Here is a 27,999-nt window from a genome sequence, read left to right on the forward strand (position 1 = left end):
TCTCGCGAACGAGTCGGGCAGCACCATTTTGAGCTCATCGCCCAGTGAAACTACATTTCCCAGCATGCTCGGGAAAAGAGTCCGCGCCATCTTGTCTCCTTCCCTCCTCTGTCGCTGGAGGAGGCCGCGGAAGTCGTGATTCTCGAGGGTTTCGTGGCTTGTGATGGCTCTTTTTCCTGCCTTTGCCGATGCTGCTAAAGCTGGAGACGTACAAGCAAGCGAAGGCTCGAAAAGAGGTAATGACGTTTTCATTTATCTGCCCCAATAATAAGCGGACCGAGAAGTCCCTCTTTCTTGAATCCACGTTTTGACTTTCCTTTTGGACGCTTGTTTCTAAAGATACCATTTGCAGAGACGCAGCCCTTTCCTACTTTCCCCAAGCCGAGTCCTTCCAAATGGATGGAAATACAACTCCCAGAATTCCTCCCCGCTGAACCAGGCTACGGCACGCTGGCCGGGATTTCTGGGAGTTGCAGTCCCAGCGCTTGTGGAGACCTCTAACACTTGCCGGATAAAGCTTGGTGTATGCAAAAAACCTCCAGAACCGTTAATTGGCCGTGCAGCATATTAAGAATGAGAGTGCAAGGGATTAGCGTGTAAATGCATGTAATAAGCAAAGAGCAGTTCTGTACGGAGCAGCATCACCTTCTCTCCGCAGACTTCGGGCTGCCTACTGTATCTGAACTGCACAAACCCAGACAGCTGCCAGGGGGCAGCAGGGATGCTCTTTTGTGACCATCCGGGGTTTGGCTATCCGGATACGGCAGCCCCACTGGCTAGACTCCAAGAAAAGGCCTTGCTACTGCATCAGCCCAAAGGTACAGTAAACTGGGCACATCAACAAACTGACCTTAAACGGGCAGATATTCTGTTCATATTAAGGTGACAAGAAATCTGGCTAAACAAAAAACATGCGAAGGGCACTTAATATTTCAAAGTCTCATGGTTAGTCTTATAAAAGGGTTACGTGTTGAGAATTCTGAGAAATTCAGAAGGCCAATTGTCCAAATACCTTTGGATCCAGAGAGGGCCTCTTAAATAGTGGGTGCACCACAACCTCCTTAAAGACTGCTGGTTGCGTTCCCTCCCACAATGAGGCAATAACATCTTACAGATCCAGCAAACCATTTCCCTGTCCCAGCTGCATGAAGGAGCCAAGAAAGACAGGGATCTAGCCGATCTAGCAAAGGACATCCTACACATCCCCCTATCCATCAGAGGTGAGAGGCCAAAATAAATCCTTAGTAACCAAGCAAGAAGATGCCCTAGTTGCCCTTGCCCAGCCAGATCTCAGGAATACAGGCCTGGTCTGCCTGCCCATCCACCACCAAATCATGAATGGACATGATCTTATTGCAGACGGATCTGGAGTTTACCATCAGCATATTTAGAATTGCTGCCTACCTTTGGTTGATTGTAACCTCACATCCATAAGCTAACAATCTGTGCTGAAACAAATTAACATTTATCAAAGAAGGCAAAGAAAAATAAAAAGATTAATTGATAGCTGTAAAAAACAATGGCAATTTTATTGTTGTGTTAACAATCTGTCTTCTGAATCTACAGATTTGAACTGGCTGACTAATCAAAGCTTTTGCAATGAAGATGCACTGAGATTGCACCAAAATGCTTTAGAAATTACAGACTGTGAACCTTCACTCCAAAGGTAGTATAACACCTTTAGAATTGCTTTTCATAATGCACTTTTTAATCAAGACAATGTGGGCAGTTTTACTCTTCAATTTGATTTGGTTCCTTATATATACTATCCATGGGGGGGGGGTGTCATATGGGTCAATCTGACAAAAGCAGGGTTGTGACAGATGATGAAAACAGGAGCCTGAGGATCCCCATGCTTATGTAATTGTTATAGTGTTCTGTATTTTTGCCCACTATATCACAAAGACTACTGTTTAAAATTCTCCCCTTCCTTTAAATAAGACAATAAATTCTAATCTTTGATCTAATTATGATAATTTGTCATTGCTTGCTGTACAGATTGATAAATTATTTTGCCCCTGAAAAATGATTTGGAGAATCTTGTTCAAAACAGTAAAAAAAAAAAAATTGCTTTGAAATACGCATTTGCCTCTATGAACTTGATATACAACTGTGTCTATGCCTTACACTTGGGTGTATTTAACTCTAAGAATGATTTCCTTAATTTTAAGCTTCCTAATACAAAATTGATTCACAAGTATTTGATATTATTTTGATGATTACTCATTACTGTTCAGATCCTATCCACTTGCCCTCTGAGGAGTACTGTGTTCAACAGAGAGTTCTTGGGAGCATAAAGAGCTGCATTTGCCATTATATCTATTCAGAGACATTTTTATGGTTATGCACACTAGAGCTGTGCAGAGTTCTGGATCTGAAGAACAACCTGTGATTCAGAGCACCTGATTTCACAAACATAACTCCTGGAGGAAGCACCTTAAACCAAATCTGCCTTTTCCTGGATTTTGTGTGAGGTGTAGAGAGCAGCTGAACAAACCCGGGAAAAGATCAGTTGCTTTAAAGTGTTCCCGGCAGGTTCTGTGTGTATGGAAACAGGTACTCTGAATCTTATGATGCCCTTTGAATCCAAATCTCTCTGCATATGCCTAGAGGATACCCATTGCACAATATTTTGAATCACAGTTCCTTTAACATGAATAAAGGAGTAATTAATTAAGATCAATAAATGACCAGTGTTCTTATAGATGTAATAAAGTATATGCTTAGAATGACATGGAAAATACCTTACATTTGAAATTTCTGTTAACTGAAAGAAAACCAGAATAATTTAAGCAAAATCCTCATGTTTACTGTGTCATTAAACTATAATGTGATTCTGTAGAAGGCTTCTAGAAAATGTGACAATTTTGAGATGATTACATGAGCCAGGCAGTTTTATAATTATTTGTTTGTGTGTAAATAAGTAGCACAAAAGGCCATAAAATGACAAAATGACAAGGGAAGCAGTTTCTTACTCATTTCCCTTTCAACTCTGCATTCTTAAAATCACCTCTTAATTCCATTTTTCTGCACAAGGGAAGATAGAGAATCTTGCAACTTTGTTCCCAAGGGTAAGACATTTTACAAGATTGGTGGCTGGGTAATTGGATTTCAGGTCCCTCAAACTAGAACATATCTGTTTGGGAAAGGCAGGCAAATACACAATTTATCTCTTCGTAAGAAAAATACCATATGTAAACTAGCTGTGAACTTTATAATTGCAGTCTAAATGTTCATATTTAACTTGTTTTCTATATGAAAAAAATAGAACTTTAAAATATACTGTACAAACTCTGCCACTTTCTTAGATTTCATCTTTCTTTTAAAAATACATTTTGTAATATTCCTTCTAGATCTTTCTGTTTTCCAATAGCTTTAGGAATATCATTGGTAGTGTGGTTTTTGTCTATTTTATAAGCAGTACAGCCACCAGTTTTGAACTCCCAGGAGAAAATGAAGCCAACAAATGTTTCCAAGTGTCACCTAAAAAGAGAAAGAAAAAGAAAAAGCAACGAGATCACAAAAAAAATAAAAAGAAAAGGAGAAAGGAATGGAGCACTAGTGGATCTGAATCTGAGGATGGGAAAGATGATAGAAATATTGAAAAAAGAGGAACAGAATTGAAGTACGTAAGTAGATTTTATTTCTGAACTTGCACTGTACAATGATCCAATCATTTCTTTCTGTTTCTGAATGATGTTGCTGTTGACAAAGATAGTTCAGATATGAGAATAAGATCATTCTTGTATACTTTTGCTCTCTTGTGTCTGGTGCAATTTCTTTCCGAGTAAATGTGTATAAGACTGTGCTTCAGATCAATGAAAATTATGAACTAAGTGTGCATTAAAAATTAGGTATGTCTGCTATCCTTTCTTTTAGCTACATATTTTCACTTAAGGGCAAAAAGACACAAGTAGACTGCAGTGCAGTTTGTGTAGTCATCTTATTAAAAGTGTCCCTCTGAGGAGAAAAATGAAAAAGCAGCAGTGGTTTGTTGGATTGATGGGGGCAGGGAGTTGAGCAGGGATGGCAGTTGGGTCAAAGTAAAAGGCAGATTATTTTATTATTACATTTATACCTTGACTTTCATCTGGGAATTCAAAGCAGAACACTTAGCTTTTTGTCCCCAAAATAACAGCTTTGTAAAGTAAGATAGGCTGAGAGATAGTGACTGGCCTGAAGTCATGCAGTGAACTCGGCAGTCAAGAGGGTCTCCCTAGTCCTAGTCCATAATACTCTATGTGGAGTTACACATCTTGCTGGGGTTTGAAATTACTGGAATGGGAAAGAAAGAATGTAGGTTTAAATATAGTCAGCACAATCTTGTGGATATTGGAAGGTGCTAGAAATATCTGTCCTCTGTTCAAAATGTGAAGCTTGGATCCCCCCCGCCTTACTACCATTTCACTGTGACATGAGTAACAAATAGACATAATACATTATTATAAACTGCCTTGAGTGTCAAGATCAAATTGTAATGATGGCCAGTTAAAATAAATGCATGCTGCATTATTAATGTTTAGAATAACTGGCAGCCAGTCTCTGAACTGCAGAAATCAATGAGTAATTGGCTATAAATTTTTTTTCAAGCTGTAATTTGACTAATGTTAGTTAATCATTCATTCAGCCTCTGGAATGAGGCACTGTTATAATGCTCAGTTATACTCTGTGAATAACAGTTGTGCGTAATTCACATTTTTGTGGGTTCACAAAAATTCTCCATTGTCACAAGCAATAGTGCTAAAAAATTCTCCATTGTCGCAAGCAATAGTACTAAATAGTAGAGCATGGCATTTACTGCCTTCAGAATCTGGTGATCCCAGGCTGGAATACTGAGAAATAGTTTTATCTTCCTTTGCTAGCCAGAAATATATGCAAGTTTGTATTATCATGCCTTAATTTCCCTTGCAAACTGTTCAGACTAATGAGAGCTGGAGCAGGGGAAGTTAAATTTTCTAAAAAGATAATTTTGAACTCCTTAATGTATTAATTTAGGACTGATTTTAGAATTTCAGTAATTTGGATGATCTTTAACCTGCCTTTCCTTTCAAACCTTTCCCTGTAAGCATACTCTTTGAATATTTTGAAATAAGTTTCAGCAAAATACTGGGAATTATTTGAAAAGAAAGCAAAAACTGGCTTTCCATCAGTTATTTTATTCACATGTTACATAAATGTATAATCAAAGTAATATCTCACATTAATATTGCTGTCTTTAATTTTGTGATCATTTTGTAATACTACCTTGAACTGTCTATTGTATTTCTTAGCACCTTTTAATGACTGGTTATTTATAAAATATCAGAAAAAAGGTGCTGTGGTACATATTGTTCTTTTGCAGTTAGATGCTTTTCCCCCCAAAAATACAGACTGATGTAGATGTAGTAAAGAAAATATTTTGGTTCAGTTGAGTTAATTAGTTCAGAATCCTGTCTCTGTTTACTTGGGCCATACCCCACTGAAGGTGATGGGGCTTATTTCTGATTATTTACAAAGAGATGGCCCTGAAAATCCTATTGATGAGATGCTGTGTAAAACGTTCACTTCATTCAGTAGTTTGGCTTTCTTTTCCTTTTTTATAATTTTTGAGGGATAAGAGGCAGCCTAAATTGTAGTTGGTTTAGAATATACTGCTTAATTCTTTGTTTATATTTGATTTTTTATTACTTATTTTCCCCTTTCCTCATTTTAAATTTATTTTTGCAGCTTAGAAGATAAAACCACAAATGTGCCCTATCCGTCTGTTTGGCTTGATGACATTCAGGGTTTGATGGCAGAAGGATTCAAAACAGATAAGAAGCCAGATCCTGCAAATTGGCAGTATAAATCACTATATCGAGGCAACATTGCAAGGTAATGAATCTGGTAGCAGTAGGAGTTTAGATAATGTTTCTGAGAGCAAAAAATAACTGCATTTGTGGTTCATGGAGAACTTTGGGCATCTTCTTGTGTGCAATCTATAGAAGGCTCAATGGTAGTCTCTTTCTTTATTTCCTCCCTCCCCTTTTTTGGGCTAGATGTGAAAACAAGCAGCCCATGTGCCCTGATCAATTTTGTGAAACAAAGCAGGCCCATGATTTGGAAGTGAGAGAGGTAGATAGGATTTGGGAGCTTGCTGTGTAGTCACAATTGGGTACTTGGCTGTCATAGCTTTAGGTGCATTGTTCTGGTTGGTATTGGTGTTGTAAGTGGCTGCGGAATTAAAAATCAAAGCTAAGCTGCTGAGCATGTGGGTGTTTTAAAAAGGATTGTCCTTTATTAAAAAAAAGTTGTTCAGTTTTTTGTTTTTTTTTAAATAGGCAACTCATCTTGCACATAGCAGAATCCCTTGAGAATCTTTCTGGATTAATGATATGTCCTAAAGAAATGCTTTGAAGCCTGTGTCATGGGAAATTTGCTCTCTAGCTCTAATTCCACCCAGTGAGCTTGTTTCCTAATCACCACCTGAGTCCTATTTTAATTCTGGAAATTCTGACTCTGCAGAGCCAACAGTTGAATGGATTTGCACCTGGCAATTCTAGCAACACAATTGACCTGCCTGAGTCCCACATTGGAGGGAGTCAGTTGCACCCAATTCTTTTGCCATTTTGCTCAGGGATCAGCTTTGTGCCTGGGAATCCTCTGTTGCTGATTGTTCAGCAGCACCTTCTCTTACATCTTTCTAGCCTGACCTTGAGGTCCTGTTTTCCCACCCCCACTTAATGTGCAGCATAATAGGACTCCTGCTTTTTAATAGCAGGAAGGGGAACAGTGGAGAACAGGCTAGGCCAGGAGAATTGTCCTGAAAAATTTGGTTGACAAGTCTCTGAGTACCATGTAATGCTTGAGAACAGACTTCCAGTTTGTGACCAAGTAATAAACCTGGCACGGATTGATCAATTTATAGATAGCTATAGAACCCATTTGTAATATTTTTAAAAATCATTTTGGATTTTGAAAACATGCTTTTGCTCTGCACTAAGTTAAAAATGGCCCATGTGTCTTAACTTGTTTCTTGTACTCTCAGTGCTTTCCATACACAATGAATTTACCTCTTTTTAAAGGTAAAAATAAGTGTTATTTCCTGCCTCTGAGTAGAAAGGCAAGGCATAAATTGAAATAACTGATAAATTTATTTTAATGAAGGACCCAAGGCAATTGAAGAGATCAAGGAACTGCCCACTAAGGGTTAACCCTCAAGTCTTTGGCTTCTGAGGTGGCATTCCTGTGGGCGCTTCCCATTTGAGGAGTGGTGCTGAATTTGGTGGGAGTTACTTTCCCACTTCATGGATTGGGTTATGCCGCATGTCTAATGTCTGAGAGGTCCATAGTCTCTCGGAAGGCTCAGAGTTTGTGGGGAGGAATATTCAGGAATAAAATTTTAAAGCTACGATGATCAGGGTCTGAGGAAGACTTTTCTCCCTCCGCCGGGTTGGGAATAGTCAGTTTTAACTATTACTTTTAAAGGTATAAGAGACGAAGCAACTTCTGCCTTGGCCTCCAACCTAAGGAGCAACATATCATTTGGGAGAGCTCAGCAGCTGGAAAAAAGTCTTCCTATAAGCGGCCAGAACGCTACTTCACAAAAGGTGGTCGGAAGCTCCTGAACATGGATGGCATCCATGTCAGCAGTAAAAATCAGGATTCCTCATCTGGCTTAGCTTCCTGGATACCAATTTTGCAGCTAGATCCAGCAGAGTCTCCTTCTATAAGCTGGGTAAACCCTCTTGGGGTTTATGATCTGAAGACCACACTGTGGCTACAAGGAAAAGGCCCCCCTGCTGAACACAGCTTACCAAAGAAGCAAGAACTTCAAGAGAACCCCCAGAATGTAGACTCCCCTCTAATGGCAAAGGTGGAAGAATATAACAGCAAAGTCAGAGAGAATCCCAGGGATGTCAAAGCATGGATGGATTTGGTTTCTTTTCAGGTAGGCATCTATGTGTTAACATCTGAGGTTATAATGTTCAATTGTGACCAAAGGCAGTTTTCTAGAGGAGCAGATTGGATTTTGGAATGTTCTCCGTGTGTTTGATTTAAATACCGATTTCCCCCTAATTCTGCAGATTTGCACTGTATTTTTAGAAGTTACTGTATTTTTTAGGTCACAGAAATTGGCTGGTGCTTAGGATGTTGCCAATGCAGTTTTCTACCGATTCTTGCACTGCTTTGCCACTGTTTACATTCTGTGAAAAAAGAGGATACAGGTAATCCTCGCTTACTGATTGCTCATTAGCGGCCGTTCAAAGTTGCGACAGTGTTGAATGAGTGGTACTTAGGACCAGTCCTTGAAGTTCCGGCCGTCATGGTACCCCCATGGGCACATGATTGTGATTCAGGCGTTTGGCAACCAGCTTGCACTTACAATGGTTGCAGTGTCCCAGTCTCATGATCGCCATTTGCAACCTTCCCTGCCATCTTCCCACAAGCAAAGTCAATGGGAAAGCTGGCAGGGAAGGTTGCAAGTCACTCTGGTAAGACCTCCAGCCCTTTCTGCGCTTGCACCCTGCTACCTGTGCTTGTGCCACCCCATCCACCCACCAGCCTTCCTGCATTCACACCTGCACGGGGCATCCCAAGCTTTCCCCTGGCCTCCCCCAACTCACGTGTGGCTTGCACAGGGCCTCCCCCAGCTCCCCTGCAGCACCCTGCACTCCTTACCTGGGACTCCCACCACTTCCCGCTTAATGATCTGCTTGTCTTAGGGTTATGATAGCAACTGGGATTGCCGTCACTAAGTGATGCAGTCACGTGACTTTGCGCTTTATGACCGCATCACTTAGCGACAGCAATCCAGGTCCCAATTGCTGTTGTAACCCAAGGACTACCTGTATGAAAAAACCTTAACATAAAATGAATAAACGTCAGATACATTTCTTTAAAAGTCAAATGGCCTCTCGGAACATAACTAAGAAAACAAGACTGAACTGGCTTGCACAGATTGGAAGGAGGGGATTAAACAGTCCTCTGTGTGTGCCTTGGTTGCTGACTCCAGTTCCTCTATTATCCAGTTCAAAACTAGCTGGTGGATTGGGTGAGGATTTTTCAAAAGGACACTCAATTTCACTTTAAGTTTTATTCCAAATATCTTGTATTCTTTTTTGTTCCTTTCATTTTTAAGGATGAACTCATGCGACATCCCAGTTGTTATGCCATCAGTGAGGGAGAACAGGAAATGAGAAGGAAATCATCCAGGCTAATATTAGAGAAGAAGCTGGCTATTTTGGAAAGAGCGATTGAAAGCAACCCAAATGAAGTGGACCTGAAACTAGCACGGCTGAAGCTTTGCACAGAGTTCTGGGAGCCATCAGCTGTGGTGAAGGAATGGCAGAAATTGATTTTCTTGCACCCAAACAACCCAGCCCTGTGGCAGAAATATCTCTTATTCTGTCAAAGTCAGTTCAGCACCTTTACTGTTTCCAAAACACATGTCCTTTATGGAAAATGCCTGAGCACGTTATCAGCTGTATATGATGGCAGTATGGTATCACATCCTGCACTGCCAGGCACAGAAGAAGCCATGCTAGGTAAGAGGATATCTGAGCTTCTTTGGCCTTTTGAAAGACCAATCCCCTCTTCTGACAGGATATGTTCAGGTCTTTGGGGACTTGTGTTTGCTTATGAGGGATGATGATGATGATGATGATGATGGAGATGGATAGATGTCATCCCACTTCTTCGTTTGCCAGTGATCATGTTTGGTTTTATTGGTCTGTTCTGGGGACCCAGTTTCCTCTTTTCTTTTTTCTTGTTTTGTAGTCCTTTCATAAATTAAGGGTGCTGTTATATCCCTCATATTTTGAGCTCTCTTAATGGAAAAAACCCACTTTGATCTGTAACTTTAGATAGTGCTATAGCTGATAGAAACCCTACTTGTGAAACTCATGACTCAGTCAAAAACTTTATATTTTTCCAGTATGAGGGGTGGTGAGAGAAAGTGAGAAAATATATATATAAGAAAAAACAAACAGGTATTTTGAATCATAGCCAGAATTTCCTCCCCTCTCAAGAGTTCTTTTGATCCAAAAAGCTCCTTGCAATTGCCTTTCCCATGCAGATCTCAAGTAATCTCTTTAGAGAGACTTGAGCATATATTTTAATACATGAGAATCCTCTGTTGTATGTTGTTATGGGGTCACTAATATGATCTTGCAGAATCTTGGCAGAAATGCTTAAATAAGCCTGCAAATAAGGCATCCTGTTCAGGGCCCAAGGGCTGGTGCACTGAATTCTGCAGACTCTTCCATTGTTCCAGCCTTCCAGTTTTTCAGTGGGCTGTAAGACTCATCGTCTCTTTACAGCATTGCTGTTAACCAAGGTGGTTAGTAGTTGTGGGAATTAGTTCTTTACATGTGGAAGATGCTATGTTGGGAAAGGTGCCTATATAAAAAAAAATGGGCCTACCAGAAGCCAAGGGTCCCCCTTTGTTGGAGTTTGTTGACCTTGGACTAGAGTGTTGGGACTACAGTTCCAGTCACCCTCAGTATTCCCAGTGCTGTACTAGCTGGAGTTGACAAGAATTATAGTCTAATAGTTCCTGGAGGCCTCAGATTAGGGAAGCTGGGCTGGCTATTTTTGATATCAGTGAACATAGTTGAAAGATGAGCTTGTTGTTAGGTTAGCAGCAATATTTAAAAATACTTTCAGGTACTTAACTGAATCCTTTCTTTTGTGCACTTTATTTCCTTTTGAGAAATGAGTTGGGGCCAACTTCAGCAGTATTTGCCAGGACTGGAGTAAATGAGTTTTGACATGGTATGAAAGTTGTTAGAAATTCCCAAATGGGAAAGTATTAGAAAAAATGCTGTTGGGTGCCAGAATTTATGAGAAATCTGCCTCCTTTTTAATTGTGCCTCTAATGAAGCATAGATCTAGCCTGACAGTCTCATTTTGATTAAGAATATTGTGCAGTTGTCAGTCATTTATAACCATATCAGTGTCTGAGTCTTGTTATAAAGATACACTGGTTATTAAATTAGGGTCTTTGAACAGGGGATGATGAAGAAAGTTATACTGAAGGCTTTTGCCATTTAGTGGTTATTTCTTTTGCTTGTGACAGTGACAACCTGTCAGAAAGGACATAATGGAAGTTGGATGCTTTGGAAAATTTAGGTGCAGTCACTGCTGAGTCGATCCAAATGCCCCTAGTTGGCTTTACTGTCAGAGAACAAGACTCAGTGCCTCAGTAACTCCATGGTTGGACACTTGCCTTGTGTGCACGTGGTCCCCAGCGCAATCCCAATCATTGCGTCATCTGGCTGAAACAACTTTTATCTCTGGGACCTGATCTAGATACAAAAATAGTCTGATATGAGAGGAGGCAGCTTCCTCTCTTCCTTTAATTCAGCCATTTTTTCTCCATTTCTAATATCTCAGACAAGATCTTTAAAAAAAAGAAAAGAAAATATGCATAATGAGCACATGGATGTATACCTGCTGCATTCCAAAATATTTCTGGCTGTGTTCATGAAGTTGACCTCTGGTCTCAAAAAAGTTACTTCTGTTTGCATTTTGTAAAATCTTGGTGCTTTTAAGTTGAAAACTGAAAGAAAACGATTAATTTCAATTGGTTGTCAATCTTGATTTTTTAAAAACATTACTTAAAGGGATACATGTCCCCATTTTTTAATGTGGTTGTTGTAATGCAAACTCTGGGATTTGCTAATACAGATGCAATAATAAATAAAAAAGGAAATTGTCACCTGTATTTGAACAGCTTTTACATGAAATGTTTCTTTTTCTCCCAAGCCATTTTTCTTCAGCAATGCCATTTCCTTAGGCAGGCTGGCCATTCAGAAAAAGCTGTGTCCCTGTTCCAAGCCTTGCTTGACTTTACCTTTTTTAAACCAGATAATGTCAAGGATCTGCCAACAAGAGGACAGGTAAAAACTATCATCTAGGTTTCTTTCTTTTTTTACTCTCTACCTTAATTCTCCCTATTTTCTCCTTCCCTTTGCATAGTTCCTTCAGTCCTCCTTCCAGCCAACAACTTGAAGTAAAATTTAAAAATGCAAACATAAAGCTCAGGTTTGGTGATTGAAATAAATTACATGCATTGCATAAACATTGGTGTTCTGCATGTACAGTAAAAATACTTCTTGTCAATCACACTGACAGGAGCATCATATGAATTATCTTGTATGTATGTATGTATTTATTTATTTATTTCACAGTTTTTGCAATCCATCCCAATTTACAAACTCTGGTCAGCACACAATGGAATAATATATAGAATAAAAACAAAAAGATACAATTAATAGAAATCCCTCAGATGTTATGTGTGAACCAAGACACCAGAGCTTGTTCAACAAACATGGTTAAAACAAGCTAATAGCTTGATACATGTATGAACCCAGTTGTTAGCCCTGATTTGCTCATTGAATTAACAGACTGCATGCCATGGGCTGTACTCTGCAGGGGTCATGAATTGCATTGCTCAGTGAGTGTTTCCCCAAGCCTATGCCATATGGACTTGTAGCCTGCAAATGGGTCATGTAGTTCAAGGATCTTAAATGGAATTGGAATATGCACCTCACCAGCTTGGAGGGTGGAGGCTTTGCTTAGCAATAAATAGCAGAATAAGTGAATACAGTTTGGAGCAATAACCTTTTATGCAGGTTAGGACTGCTTTGTTATGTATAGTTTGAGTGTCAATGAGGCTAAATTTAAAATATATTGGTGATAAATATGTTTTTATCTCCGACTTAGAGCAATGAGATAAAGAACAAAAAAGGAAATGTCACAAGGATGCATGGCTTTAACTATACTAATCTTTTGATTTCATTATTGGTTTTCACTGCTTGAGGTTAGGGGTGAATACAGTGCTTTATTGTTATAACTCAGAAGACTGAAAGATGGAACATTATATAAGCTAAGCAATGCTAAAATAATTTTTTCAGTTAAGAATTGATTCAAACCTTAAAGCCACTTATAACAAGAATAACAGTGTAGATAACACAGTTAATACAAATTGTTATTTATGTCTTAGAATAAAAGGTTTCTTTTATGTGAAGAGTTTATAAGTAGTGATGAGGAGCTGAGATGTCCCAGGTTTGTATCTTGTCTTAGCTGTAAACTAGTGTTTCTCAACCTTAGCAACTTTAAGATGTGTGGACTTCAGTTCCCAGAATTCCCCAGCCACTGCCTCAAAACTCATTAGGCTTTGGCTTGCCACAACCCCTCTTCTGTCTCTTCCGGCATCCACAAAGGATGAGGATTGGAAGAATCTGCTTCTTTTTTTGCCACATCATGATTTATCTTTACATCCCGAAAAGGCAAGCTACTAGTTTATTAAAGCAGTACAGGCTCAGTGGTACTGGTTGATTTATTCCATACTATAAATTTATCAGAAATCTCAGTGCAGACATAAAGGTACATATGGTTGCTTTAAATCAGAAAATGGGTGCTTCCAAATTCCAGTTCCTTTCTCATGGTCACACAGGAGAAGAAGAGAAGCAGGAGTAATTTTGGAACACATGGTATGTTGCTCCTTATAACACTATCTATGGTTTAGCGGTACAACCAGTACTGGGTGAGTTTAAGCAACCTTATAACTATATTTTTTATTTGCACACTGAATTTGATATTTGAATCAGATACAAAATCCAGTTTTTCTTGTTATAAGAAAACTTTGTCCTTTTCTTTCCTCCCCCCCCCCCGCCACCTTTTGTTCACTCACCTGTGGTTAAAATCTGCTTTGTGTCCAAAAATGAATTGGCCACTGTTACACATTCTTCAAAATAAAGAGCCTCCATAGTTTTCATCTCTGCCAACAGCTGGGATGAGATGCATGATGGCTGGTGAATTCTGGATGCTGAAGCCCAAGATTTGGAGGACATCCAAGTTAGAAAAAGCTGATAGAGAAGCCATTAGTCTTTAAGTTATCCTAATCTTAGGCCATAGAATTCTTTCCAAAACAATGCTAGACTGTCATTCTCCCTTTCCATTACTTTAGCCTTGGCCAAACTGACTAAAAATTATGAGAGTCTTAATTCCAAGATAACTGGTAGGTTTTTGTTGTTGTTGTTTAGTCGTTAAGTCGTGTCCGACTCTTCGTGACCCCATGAACCATATTGCGCCAGGCCTTCCTGTCCTTCACTGCCTCCCTGAGTTTGCTCAGTTTCATGCTCATTGCTTCAGTGATGCTATCTAACCATCTCATCCTCTGCCGTCCTCTTCTCCTTTTGCCTTCAATCTTTCCCAGCATCAGGGTCTTCTCCAAAGAGATCTCTCTTCGCATTAGGTGGCCAAAATATCTGAGCTTGAGCTTCATTATCGATCCTTCCAATGAGCAATCAGGGTTGTTTTCCTTTAAGATTGACTGGTTTGACCTCCTAGCAGTCCAGGGGACTCTCAAGAGTCTTCTCCAGCACCACAGTTCAAAGGCATCAATTCTTCGGCGCTCAGCCTTTTTTATGGTCCAGCTCTCACAGCCATACATTACTACTGGAAAAACCATAGCTTTGACTATGCGGATCTTTGTCGGCAAGGTGACGTCTCTGCTTTTTAATATGCTATCTAGGCTTGCCATAGCTTTCCTCCCAAGGAGCAAGCGTCTTTTAATTTCATGGCTGCAGTCTCCATCTGCGGTGATCTTGGAGCCCAAATAAATGAAGTCTGTTACTGCTTCCATTTCTACCCCTTCTATTTGCCAGGAATTGATGGGTCCAGATGCCATGATCTTAGTTTTTTTAATGTTGAGTTTCAAGCCAGCTTTTGCACTCTCCTCTTTCACCCTCATCAAGAGGCTCTTTAGTTCTTCTTCACTTTCTGCCATTAGGGTGGTATCGTCCGCATATCTGAGGTTGTTGATGATTCTCCCTGCAATCTTAATTCCGGCTTGTGATTCTTCCAGCCTGGCATTTCTCATGATGTACTCTGCATATAGGTTAGAGAAGGTTATTCTACTGTTTGTGTGACCTGTCCTTTTATTTTTATTTAGATTAATATAGCTATTAATCAAATAAATATTAATTTAGCATTCATATCAGTTTTAATCCAATAATTAGTCAATTGCTTAAGGCTGTATAGTTTGCATATGGATCAGGCAACTTTGAAGAAGAAAACAAACTTTAAAAAAAAAAGTAATAGGAGCATGTGTAGCAGCACTAGTCATCTTTAAAAGACAGTTCTCCTAACTTTTTAAATAACTTATTCTAAAAATTTATTTTAAAAAATCTCAGCCATTTAATGAAAGATATTATAAGAACCTTTTAAACTGATTAAGAAGTTTTGGAATCTTGTTTAAAGTATTGCGGCTGAAACTTTGTGTATTCATTTTTTATCCCCAACTTCAGGGGGAGTTCTTTGAACCCTTTTGGGACAGCGGAGAGCCTCGAATTGGAGAAAAGGGAGCTAAAGGTTGGAAGGCCTGGATGCATCAACAAGAGAAGGGTGGCTGGGTGGTCATCAATCCACCTGGTAAATAGCTTGTATTTCAGAAGTCACACTCTTCCATTTGTTCTGTTTTCCCCAAGAGAAATTATCCCCAAGATAATTTATTTATGAAATGTATACTCTGCCTCAGTCCCACTGAATATGATTCAACACTGTCCACAAGTTAGAGCAGTGTTCTCTAATTCCAAACCTTCTAGATTTATTGGATTACAAATCCATCTTATATCAGCCAGTATAGATACTGGCCAGCTTGTTGAAGAAGAATAGGAGTGGTAGTTTTATATTTTTGGAGGTATTAGTTGGGTAGGCCTAAGCTGGAAAATAGCCATCCTGCAATTATCTTGCTGAGCCTAAGAAAAAATAAGCCTCAAGGGATGATTGGGGGCGGGGGGAGGTTGCAGAGCATTTATTTGTTATTCAGTGTCCTTCTGATTTTGGTGGGGATTGAGTTACATAAATTGCTTTGAATAGGCAGAAGCCCTTAGACTGTTAAGTGAACATAATTTAAGTGAACAGATTTTGGCAGAATTAGAGACTTTGAGCAGTAAAATTTATTCAGCTTTTGAATGCCATCTACATGAACATGTAGAATGAGTTGGAGGACTAAATTTTAATATTGTTTTTTGTCATTTATGTAATGGTGGACAAAGTTCTTGCTGATTATGAACAGTGAGCATTTGCTCTGCTGTGATCTTGATTTTTGTTTTGTTTTTTTGGTGCCTTCAAGTCGTTGCTGACTCCTGGTGACTGCCTGGATGAGTCCCTGCAGTTTTCTTGGCAGAATTTCGGAAGTGGCTTGCCATTGCCTCCTTCCTAGGGCTGAGAGAGAGTGACTAGCCCAAGGTCACCCAGCTGGCTTGTGCCTCAGGGAGGACTAGAACTCACGGTCTCCCAGTTTCTAGCTTAGTGCCTCAACCACTACACCAAACTTGCTGTCCTGATCTTGAATGACTTCCACGTATTTATATATTTATAAAATATTCAAAATATTTATATATTTTGAAATATTTTTGCTTTTTTCTTGCTGTTCTTTTCTAAGATGTGAAGTAATTCAGAACATATTCTTCTTCTCTGAAATACCTTGTTTAGGTAAACTTGTTTGCCCTGATCTGATCTTATCATTCTCATTGTCCATTTTGCATCCTGTCTTTAAAAGGAGGTCGTTCTATGGGAAGTTCAAGGATAGGGATGTTGAAGTTTGAACTTGCATGCATCCTCATTTCCTCTTCCCAGTCTTAGTTCTTGTGAGTAGGCTAGGCCAGCTTACAAAGGTCTTTTTATTTGAAATTAAACTCTTTAGAACTTCCATATGTTGAGCTGCAATTTTTGAAATACTCACTGATGTGTTTTTTATTTTTAATAGATGAAGATGAGGAAGATGTAGAGGATGAAGAAGAAATAAAGGATAGATCTCTACCAAAGTGGCAAAACTGGCTTCATATTGAACGTTCCCGGGAAGCAAGGCACTGGTTGCCCTGGCGGCCTGAAAAAAACAAGAAACAGTCATTAGAAGATTGTGATGATCCAGAGAGGCAGGTTGGTGTGATGCAATATGACCCATTTAAGGGAAGCTTTTTTATGATGCTGGTGGGCACACCTAAGATGGAAGCAGACAGTGAAAGAGTAGTTACATCTGCTTCTAAGAAGATGTGTGTTGGGCAAAACTGCAGAACCTTCTTTAGTGAACGCATGCCTTTCATGGAAAATGTGGAGGTATCAGCTCCCGTATTTCAAAGTAAAAAATACGGTGTTTCTGCTCCACTCTAGTATGTTGTGATAGAATGTGTCTTTAGCTTGTCAGCATACATCCAGATTTTGGAAGGATTGTGTGTCAAATGTTGATTTCTTTTTTTTTTAATAAAAATTTTATTATATTATATAGAAAGTACAATTAAAATACAAAACAGAGAGTACAGTAAAGAAAGAGGATAGAACTAAAAGAAAAAAGACAAAAACTAAAATAGTGAGAATAGATAGAAAAATGAAACAGAAAGTGACTTCCGACTATCTCCAATACAGATATAGATACAAATTGAAAAAAAATTAATATCTTACCACTAATTAATCCAAATTCACATTATTTCTATCAACACAAACCATCTAATCATTAAAACCACAATCAAAGCCTCATTTTTTCCCCACACAAGCACGTAATCTAAGAAGGGTTGCCATGAGGAGACAAGTTCTAATGTTAATTTCTTTATTGTTTACCAATTTGTTTTCTGATTTCTTCTGATAAATGTTAAGTTTGTGTGATTTTTGTCTATGCATAGCAGCATTTTTATTTGTTTCATAGGTCTTATTTGATGACCTTGGACCATCATTAATAAGACTTTCCAGTCCTGAACTTCAGTTTCAACTACTCTCCTCATTTTTGCAATTCTTAGGAGTTCCATGCAGATATAGACTTTTGCCTTCTTTCTTCTATATAGCAATGGATAAAAACAACTTCTTTGACAATGAGTACAATAACCAAGGAACTCTGACTTCTTTGGACATGCCTCTTTTTGGAGTTAGTAGTATTGGTCATATGGACTCAATGGTCCAAGGTGAGAAGCATGTGACTCATGCTAAGGAAGGAGAACAATTTATTCAGAATCTCTTCCATATGATGCTGCCCTTGTTTTCAGGCAAAGACAAGTCTAACCTATGCATTTTTTGGCTTCAGTATGAAATCTCTAAGGTAATATACTTTCTATTGCCCTATATAGATAGCAGACCAAATGCATACATTATATCTATCTGTTTCTAAAGTTGGCAGTTTTGGGTAGAAAATGACATCCAGTATAACTTAATGTCCAACATCTCAGCCAGTAGCATAGCACATGCTATGGAGGATTGTGAATGGGGTGTGCTAGATGTGTGTTTGTAAGTATGAATGAGTAGTGATGAAGTTGATGAATGCAGGAGATGTGTAGTGCAGCATTTGTAAAAATACAGAAATAATATATCTTTATGTTACCTGTTGTGTACAGGTAGTCCTCATTTAGTGACTGCTTCGTTTAGTGACTGTTTGCAGTTATGACAGTGATAAAAAAGTAACTTTACAACTAATCCTTGCATTTATGACCTTTGCAAGCAAAGGAAAGCTGAAGTATGATCATAAGTATGCTTGTGGTTTCACTTAGCGATTGCTACACTTACTGACCAAGTTGCTGTTCCCAATTATGGTGGCTAAACAAGGACTACCTGTATGTAAAATGCTAATATGTATCAAGTGGGGACTCTTCAAGGCAGATATATTAAAATGGTGTTCTTATTTTTAACCCCTGACTGCAACTCCAAGGAATTCTAGAGAAGTCCCTGTTAATGGCTATAAACAAAATCCCTAAATAACAAGTTTGCAGGAAATCTTGATTGGATCATCCACAGGTTATTTATTACATGTACTTTGGTTTTTTTGGTCTTTAGAGAGACACAAAATGGTTTACATGCTTAAATCTTCAACTGTTTAAAAACAGCATTATCACTGGATAAAAGATGCAACAGTCCAATAAGACAGAAGACTAGTTCATTATTGGATGAATGGAACAGTCTTTATCGGTCCTGAAACAGCATCTAGTTCTTCCACTTTCCTGAATAAAGCACTGTGCAGTCACAGTGCTTTATTCAGGAAAGTGTTGTACTTTCCTGAAAGTGTTGTACAAGTGTTGTACTTCAGGAAAGTGTTGTACAGGTAGTCCTTGGGTTATAACAGCAACTGGGACTGAGATTGCTGTCCCTAAGCAATGCAGTCATAAAGTGCGATGTCATGTGACCATGTCACTTAGTGACGGCAATGCAGGCAGTCCTAGTTGCCATTGTAACCCCAAGACACGTGGGTTATTAAGTGGGTCAGCACGTGCACAGGGAGGCCAAAGGAAGGAAGGCATGGCGTGGTGTGCAGGAAGACCAGGGGAGGACTTATGAGAGTGACTTGTGACCTTCCCTGCCAGCTTCCCCATTAACTTTGCTTGCAGGAAGCTGGCAGGGTAGGTTGCAAATGGCGATCATGTGATCATGGGGACACTGCAACCATCATGTGAACTGGTTGCCAAATGCCCGAATCGCAATCACATGATTGCAGGGTTGTTGCGATGGCCAGAACTTTGAGGACCGGTTGTAAGTACCCCTTGTTCAGTGCCACTGCAACTTTGAACGGTTGCTGAATGAGTGGTCAGTAAGGAGAGGACTACCTGTAGTTGCCTTTTCTTCAGTCACCATGGGCCTCATTTAAGCAGGAGCTACAAGGAAGATCTTTGCTCTTGGGAAGGTTTATCTAGAGGAAGGCAAAAGAGACTTTCAGTTTGTAAATAATGACTGTGGTTTGACATGTGGGGAAATGCACTTTTTCCCCAGTGAAGTTTTCAGATTTGCTACTCCCCAACCTCTTGGAGCTGTCATTGTGCAAAATAGCTATTGATTGGTAGACCTAGCTAGAATTGCATAGAAGGAAAATCATTGTACTGTATACAAAGAACATAGTATTTTCTTTAGGCTGTTTCTTCATTTTATTGTGTTGACTTCGCAGGTATCTCAGTATTTGAAAATGGGAAAGAAAAAGAAACTAAAATTGCAAGGCAAGAAAAGCAAAAAATTAGCCAAAAACCTTCTTAAGGCACCTGACAACAGAAATAATATTTCCCTTTGGCAACTGTATGCCTACCTGGAGTGGTTACTTGGCAATATAGAAGATGCTAGAAAGGTTTTTGATACATCTCTGGGGATGGCTGGAACTACTGGAATTCAAAACCCCCAATTCTGTCATCTTAGCCTTCTTTATGCTAAACTGGAAGCAGAATTGCTAGTAAATCTAGAAGGAGCTGTGGAATCACGTGCAACACACATATTGACCAAATTGGCTGAAAGGGGGCATTATGTTCCTTATCATGGGCAAGTATTATCAGTGAATGTTTTGAAAGCTCGGAAAACATACGAGCACCTGCTTCAAGATTGTTTAACTGAAAACTCCACTTCTGATCAAGAACATGCTAGTGATTCTAGTCATCTGATTGGTTTGGTTGGTTGTTACACTCTTTTCCAGTATTTAACTCTTGGGATTGACTCTGCAGTGTCAGTATACCGGCAGGTTTCTCAAAAGCTGAAAGAAAATCCTGAAAAAAGGTTTAGTGGTCAACATTTTACCACGCCTCTTGAAGCCCTCTCCCTAATGCATGTCAGCTTGCTTAGGTTCCACATGAAAATGAGTGTATATCCTTTGAGTCCTCTTCGTGAAGTACTGTTAGAGGTTTTAAAGAGATATCCCAGCAACCAGTCTCTTTGGAGGGCGTACGTCCAGATCCAAAGCAAGTCTCACAATGCAAGCAAAGCCCGGCGTTTTTTTGATGGTGTTACAAGAACTACAAAATCACTGGAGCCTTGGCTGTTCGCAATCCAAGCGGAGCAAATAAAGAAAAAACTAATTGAAAGTGTCCAGAGGTAATGTCATCTCTATAATGATGGTAAGGTCACTTGGAGAGGCATGCATGAAATAGAAAAGGTGTTTTGTTTTGAACCTGAAACAACTGCATTGTGGCAGCTAACCGTTCCAGACAGGATGACTGAACCTAAGCCCTTAGCTTTTGGTTTTTCCTGGTTTCAGCCAAGACAAATTCTGGAAAGGTCTTACCAGTGAATAGAGCAAGGCTGTTGAGCCCACCCTCTCTCACTCTTCTTGTTCTGCCGCCACTGCCACCCTTGAATTCAAGCAGTGCATGTCCAACTCACCTGACCTTGGGATGGGCAGGCCAGTTGGATATGCCACACTTGAATCCACAGGCAGTGGAACCTAAGGGGAGATAAGGAAAGGAACGTATGGGGAGGAACAGGGGAGAGGTGAGGACCTGTTGGTCATGCCACAATCATATATCAGGGTGGCACATGTTAGCTGTAGCATATGCAACTGGCAGAGTTTATCTAGCTGGTTCACCAGCAGGTTTTTTTTCTTATCTTTGTTTAGTCATCTTAGCTAGTGACTGTAGCTTTTTCCCCATTACAGGGAATTTTTTGTATTTGTAATAAAGAAATGCTTTATTACAAATACAAAATGAAAAGAAAATGTGAATAAAAATATGACAAAATGAAAAACTAATGTTAAAAATTAAGTGGGGTATCCTACACAATTTATCCTGGAGCCCTCAGGAGAACCTTAATCACATGGGATCATATTGTTCAGACTTTCCTTTATGCTGATGAAGAGCCTGTTCAGAGGCTGAAAGTTGGCATGCTTAATCAAGATGTTCTTTTATAATATTCAAAAATATTTTTTGAATCAGACAAGGCACAGTTCTTCATACATGGATATATTCCAAATGTTTGGAATATACGTACTTCAACAATATATTAAGATCTTTAAATCTGAAATCCCTTCCTTGAACCTAGTTCATCATATTGAGAATATATATCCAATATGAAGCAATCAAAGAGCATGACAAACTCTTGATATGTGTTAAGATGCTTTCAGATGTATTGCATTTGCAGCTTAAGGTGGATAATCAAATCTTTTTAAGCATCTGTCACTGAATCCAATAAGTCTGAATCTCCCAAAACATTTCTCTCTGGAACATGGTCTGTTCCTGAACAAAATGTGTGTTTTGATCCAGATGTGGATCACTTGAAACTAGCTGTTCCACATACGGAACTTTTTACAAATTCCTAGTCACTTGATAATGAGTAACTTTATTTGTGATATGACCCTATTTCCTTTCACTACTGCTACTTTTTGTATCTCTTCCCTTTTCCAAAATATATAACCTGATGTTTTATCTTCAGAATAACTATCTGAGATAGCTTTTGTACAAACCATACGCCAGTTTCATGGCTGATTGGAGACAACATATCTCAAGCCAATACTCAAAATCACTGATCATTTTATATCATGTTATTTTTAGAGAAATAAAGGAGATGTTAATTTTTATTTCTCTTATAAAATTAACATATTTATTTTTTAAATATGAAAAAGATAATTTAGGAGTTAGTTTGTAGTTTAGATAATGTGTTTGAAGGCTTAAATCCACTTGATAACTTAAGACAACTGTTGTCTGCCAGCTAAACTATCTCATATTTATTAAGGCAAAGTGGCAAATGAAAGGACACCATCTCCTGTAGGTGTCTTGAGATCGTGGAGAATAAGAAGTAGTGTCACACACAAACAATACACAGGTGGAAATTGCTCATGCATTGCAGAAATCCTGCCATCTTGTCCCCGGTGTAGCCCCTTGACCATTTTAAAAGAATCACTTCATGTTGCTGGTTCTGCTCCTGAAGTTTGCAGTCTGTAGTACATTCAAAGGAATAAGAATATAATTTCTTTCTATAAAATCAAGACTCTTGATTCTCCTGTGATGACTCAGTTTTCACTTTTCTTCAGGGAGCCCAATGGAGATGTGTATGCAACCATTCCTGAAATTGGGTTAACAAATCGAATCAAAGCTTTATTTGAACATGCAATTGAGACTGAAAACGGTGCTCATTGTCCATTGCTCTGGAGGCTGTATATATGCTTCATGGTGAGAACATCATCATTTGCCTTGCGTTCTCTATCTAATCCCATAGGTAATCTCTGAATAATGTATAATTGATTAAAAGCTTTTAAAAAGCCACATTTTACAATTGATTGTATACCTATGAATGCAGTGGAAGTATCTGGATTGCAAAATCACTGTAGAAACTATGTATCGAATATATTGGCTTTGATATTTTGTTTCACCTTTATTAAAGTAAGGAAGGCTGTAATTTTCCATTAACTTCCCATATTGTTCCTAGCCCTAGGAGCAGATTGTCAGGAGGATGCAGTTAATTGTAAAAGGAAAAAAAGAAAATGAGATTTCCTAATCTGTGAAAGCAAATATTGTGTTGTTCACAAAATGAACATTGGACACAAAGTCATTATGTATTTGTAGTGTGATTTGTACATTCTTCCTTCCTCAACCTACCGCATTTCAAAATGTGTCAGACATCAATTCCAATAATTGATACAGCAGGGATGGGTAACCTGTGGGTCATGTGCAGCCTCCCTCAGCACTCCAAAATTGAGCTACCCTATTCACAATTTCAGCAGTGCAATATTTGTTTTAAATTTAAGTGTGGGAATGGAGATCTGGCCTTTCACTCTCATTTCCTTCCTTTACACCCCCAAATGTAGCTATTTTGTGGCCCAATTTCAGTTTTTTTAAAAAGGTTTTAAGTTGGGGTGGGAGCAAATCATCCCATCCTCTTAGAACCTCCAGACATTCTCAAAATGACAATTTAAATCTGTCTTTTGGGGGGGGGGTGTAGGATTTGGGAGGTTTTAAGGGTGGTTATGTGGGAGTTTTGTTTTCTCCCAGAGGCCTCCTAATCTTATTCACAGTCTTGAAATCCTGGGGGAAAACATCATAAAACTTTACTCCGGTTCCTGGTGATATTATGGGATTATCTCCTGCTGTACCCATTTGGAAGGTCAGGATGATGAATTGCATCTCTTGCCCACAGCTGCTATCAGGTTAGAGAAGGCTGTCAAGTGCAACTCATTAGGATGTAAGTGAGACTTAGCAAATAGACTCTTTCCTTGCCTTTTTTCTTGCCCAGCTGCATGGAGCATTCTGAAAAATGTCACTTCTCTTTCTTTAACCACAACTTGTTATGTTCATCCATTTCTTCTTTCCTTCTAAATTAAAAAATATAGTCCATATCTTTTCTGAATGCTTGCCTTTTTAAAATGGAGTTTTTCTCTTCCCTTTTCAGGTTACTTTAGGAGATAAGGCAAAAAGTAAAGGTGTATTTTACAGAGCGCTTCAAAACTGTCCCTGGGCAAAAGTAGGTTTCATTACTTTGTAATAACGATACAAAAATGAATGTATACAGTTCCTCCCCAACCAGCAAAGAAAGTCTTCCTTCCAGTTTCCACTATAGAATATCTATAGAGATGAAAGTATTAGATGCTCAAAGACCTTTTTATGACTTGCTGTGGGGTTTTTATATGTGTGTTTTTTCCCCCGCAACTACCACTTTTCTGTTTAATTGATTTTATTATAATTTTTTTGTTTGACCACCCAGAATTATTGAGAGTCAGGCAGCATATAAGTTTAATAAATTGTTGTTGTTGTTCTGTACTTGTTCCTTTATTAAATTAAAACTAGGTCTGATTTATCATAGTACTGTGGTGAATTGATAGTTCTTTACTTGACTTCTGTATTTATAGGTGCTATATATGGATGCAATAGAATACTTTCCAGATGAGCTGCAAGAGATCCTTGATCTAATTGCTGAGAAAGAACTGCGAGTGCGGGTACCAATAGAAGAATTGGAGCTGCTCCTTGAAGACTGAGGAATGGTACAAAGATATGAAGACAAATGATTAGCTTGTTGGTTTAATGAATGTTCAATATAGCTAAGGAGAAAATGCTTGTGATTAATTTATCATCTGTAAAAATGTATAAAATAAAGGTTTATATTTTTTTTATCCAAACATATCTATTCCATTAAGTGCAGGTATGGGTACAAAGGCTTTTAAGTAATACCCTTAACTGCCTCACTGCTAAAAATGCTAGTCCAGATAAAAAAAGCCAAATATATCTAGGATAAAGTGCAGTTCAATGGGAAGTTGTTTCCTCCCAATTGGTTCTGATTTTTTGGATGACTGTTTATCCATGATTGAAACACCTTTGAATTGTATAGGTCATCAGTTTAAACTCATGGAAACATGCAGTAATTTGACAGTTTAGAAGAAATACAGGTAATCCTCGACTTACGACCACAATTGGGACCAGAATTTCCATCGCTAAGCGATGCAATCATAAAGCGAGATGTTACATGACTGCATCGCTTAGCAACTGCAATCCCAGCACTCTCCATTGCTGCTGTTAACTGAGAATTGTGGGTTGTTACGTGAGTACCCACCCCAATCCAAGCCATTCTGGGTTTGGTCCCTCTCAGCTCTGAGCCTCAATAACGTAAGGGAGTGCCTCCAACTCCCCCCACGCACCTATCTCCCCCCACATCTCTGCTCTTTTGGCTGTCCTAGCCCAATCCTGGCTGCAGTTGCCCTTGTCACCCTGTACTCTGAGACCCCTGCCGTCCTGTTCTCCACTACCCCAGCTGATCTTGGCGTCTTCTTGCTCCCATTGCTGATGAGGCATGCCCAGCCTGGCTGCTGGGCTGGGTTGGGGTTGGGCTTTGCACTGCAAAAAAAAAAAACCAAAAGCAGTCCCTGAGCTGTGGCATGCTAAAAAGCCCCTTTGCTTTTACTACTTTTGGCCTTTTTTTTGGAGCACAAGTCCCGCCCTGCCCATAAGCTTTTTGCAAAGAGGCTTTTTGGCACCCCGCAGCTCTGGGGGTGCTTTTGGCTCTTTTCTCCTTTGCAGCACAAAGCCCAACTCCAGATGGGCCCAGCAACCAGGCCGGGCATGCTTTGTTAGCAGGAACAAGAAGATGGCGAAGGTCAGCTGGGATGGCAGAGTGCAGGGTGGCAGGGGGCCAAAAGGTCATATATGGGGGGAGATAGGCGGGAGGGGGGAATTGAGGGGCCCCTGTGGTTGTAAGTGCAGGCTGGCTATTAAGCACCTGAATTTTGATCACGTGACCATGGGGGCACTGCAACAATTGTAACTTCAGGCATGGGTTGTAAGTCCATTAGCGCTGTTACTTCAAATGGTCACTGAACAAATTGTCGTAAGTTGAGGGCTACCTGTGTTTAATTAATGAAGCTATGTGTAACTGAATTTTTATCAGTTTATTGTGACAAATGGCAGGTGAAATGTAAATATCCTTGTAAAAGTAGTTAATTATTAATAAAAATTTTGTTGGGATGTGGAATCTCTTAAAAATATTCTGTGTCTTCAGTGCATTACTGCATTGAAGTTTACTGTTGCATTGGCTTACCAGAAGAAAAATGGGACTTTCCCATAACGACTGTGTGGAATTGTTGCAATTAGCTTCTACAGGCTGTTGCTGAAATAGGCTGAAATGACAAAAATTAAAACCATGTAGATGGATTCTAAAATTTAAAACTTTACCTTTTGAAATTAAACTGTTTTCCTTAGTTAATGTTTACATGTTTGAAAAAACTAGAAATGCAGTGAGGCCAATCACAATGGGACAATTCTGAAAGTTGGGGAGGGGGTTAAGTCTGATTTACATACAACCCATTAAAAATACAATCACCTAATGTTGCACTGATTGCGCTTTCCTTCAGCGTTTCTGTGCACTGCTGATGTAGGTTGATTCTAGTTTAATATATTTTAATGGCTTGATCTAAAATCTACAAGGGCTTCTAGATTCAACCTGTCCAGATAACATATTTTAAAGCACCATTCAGTGTATTTAGAGAGAGTAGGGCTGATAAGCCATGCTTGTTCTGGTACAAATGCAGTATGTGGATGTCCCAGATAGATAGGATCAGGGCTGAACAAAAAGTCTCATTAGTTGAGGGAGGCAGAAATCATTTCTGCAAACAAAACTTCAGGTGAATGTAAAAGAACGTTTCATTAGTGTGTGTGTGTATTTGTGCCTTCAAGTCAGTCGTGACTGCCTGGACAGTTCTCTGCAGGTTTCTTGACAAGATTTCAGAAGTGGCTTGCCATTGCCTGCTTCCTAGGGTTGAAAGAGAGTGGCTCAAAGTCACCCAGCTGGCTTTGTGCTTAAGGAGGGACTAGAACTCATAATCTCCCAGTTTTTAGCCTGGCGCCTTAACCACACCACCAAACTGGCCTGCTTTCTCTCTCTGTCTTAAAGCAGGAGTATTTAATAGACTGAAGCATTCCAGAATAAGAAAATCTTTTCCACATTTTGTACTACTACAGTAGCTTGTTTGTTTCCCGATGAGATGAGAGAAACACCATGCGCCCAAAGTTAGGGCTTCCTGTGTTCTGGAAACCCAAAGCAAGGGTTAATTTGAAGCTAATCCTCCATTACAACTTTCAGCTCAGAGATTCAGGGCTGCTTCAGGAAGCCTGTTTTACTTTTACCACTATACTGGTGCTTGTCTGTCCAACGCATGGATGGTGAGAAATGCCAAGTCTTCCCATACTTTCTATAGCAGAGCAGCTCTGGTCCCGTCAGTAACAGGTCTGGGAACTCTTCTTTTTTTTTTAAGTCACATATCACTCCAGTGCAATGGTTAAACTTTCACATGCTATTGGAGTCACAGTAGTAATTTCATACACCCAGGCACTGAAGCAACTCTGCCTGGAACCTGCTAAAGCATCTGAGTGCATTTAGATTTATAACCACAACAAAAGACGGTAATTGTTTAGTGACAAACTGGGAACAAATTGAAACCTTTGGTTAATTATTCATTATTCTGTAAAACCTGAGAAACAATTTCTGCAAAGTACAATAAAATAAAACTAACTTACACAGTCTGTTGATAGTTGATCTGGTAAAAGTATTCAGTCAGGGTGTTATGAGATCTGGTAATAAAACCCTAACTGGGCTACAGAAGAGCCAAAATAGTGTTCTCAGAGATGTTCTCTTTAATGGAGATAATTCAGGGAATTTGGGGGGGGGGGGAGATTTGCAAAGCATTCTGTTTCACTGCTAGTTTTTTTTTAAGGATGTTTTAGAAAGCACCCTCGTGCTTATGAGGTTTATCTGTTTGGAAAAGCACTTGCATGATATATCATCATCTGGGCTCTTTGACTTCTAAATAATTCACTAAAACCAATC

The 27,999-nt window shown here is 39.2% G+C and overlaps 1 protein-coding gene across 5 annotated transcripts; it reads left to right on the forward strand.

Moving 5' to 3' along the window:
- NRDE2 (NRDE-2, necessary for RNA interference, domain containing) lies at positions 1-27,733 on the forward strand. 5 transcript variants are annotated; one of them, XR_003085677.2, is made up of 14 exons: positions 2-236; positions 1,567-1,666; positions 3,419-3,625; positions 5,707-5,853; positions 7,447-7,909; positions 9,101-9,506; positions 11,728-11,861; positions 15,276-15,399; positions 16,739-16,911; positions 17,672-18,058; positions 19,886-20,793; positions 22,724-22,908; positions 24,079-24,150; positions 24,536-24,675. XR_003085677.2 is itself a non-coding variant. In XM_007436995.4 (14 exons), exons 1-14 carry the CDS (start codon positions 164-166, stop codon positions 24,659-24,661), a joined length of 3,459 nt encoding a protein of 1,152 aa, XP_007437057.1. In that variant the 5' UTR covers positions 7-163; the 3' UTR covers positions 24,662-27,733. The 5 variants fall into 5 exon arrangements, 4 of the variants coding, with proteins under 4 accessions (XP_025028161.1, XP_007437057.1, XP_007437058.1 ...); XM_007436995.4 differs by having other exon boundaries at positions 7-236; positions 22,724-22,862; positions 24,536-27,733; XM_007436996.4 differs by having other exon boundaries at positions 9-236; positions 3,422-3,625; positions 22,724-22,862; positions 24,536-27,732.
- The last annotated feature ends 266 nt before the right edge of the window (positions 27,734-27,999 follow it).

Source organism: Python bivittatus, unplaced genomic scaffold (assembly GCF_059951505.1).
Source record: "Python bivittatus isolate LINGU-HERP-01145 unplaced genomic scaffold, Pbiv_v1 ctg000480_np1212, whole genome shotgun sequence".
NCBI lineage: Eukaryota > Metazoa > Chordata > Lepidosauria > Squamata > Pythonidae > Python > Python bivittatus.

Excerpts from the sequence above, each read along its gene's own strand:
- NRDE2 (XM_007436995.4), top strand. The coding sequence starts at position 164 with ATGGCTCTTTTTCCTGCCTTTGCCGATGCTGCTAAAGCTGGAGACGTA. Across the intron at positions 5,854-7,446 it reads TATCGAGGCAACATTGCAAG|GTATAAGAGACGAAGCAACT; the intron begins GTAATGAATCTG and ends TTACTTTTAAAG. Across the intron at positions 9,507-11,727 it reads CACAGAAGAAGCCATGCTAG|CCATTTTTCTTCAGCAATGC; the intron begins GTAAGAGGATAT and ends TTTTCTCCCAAG.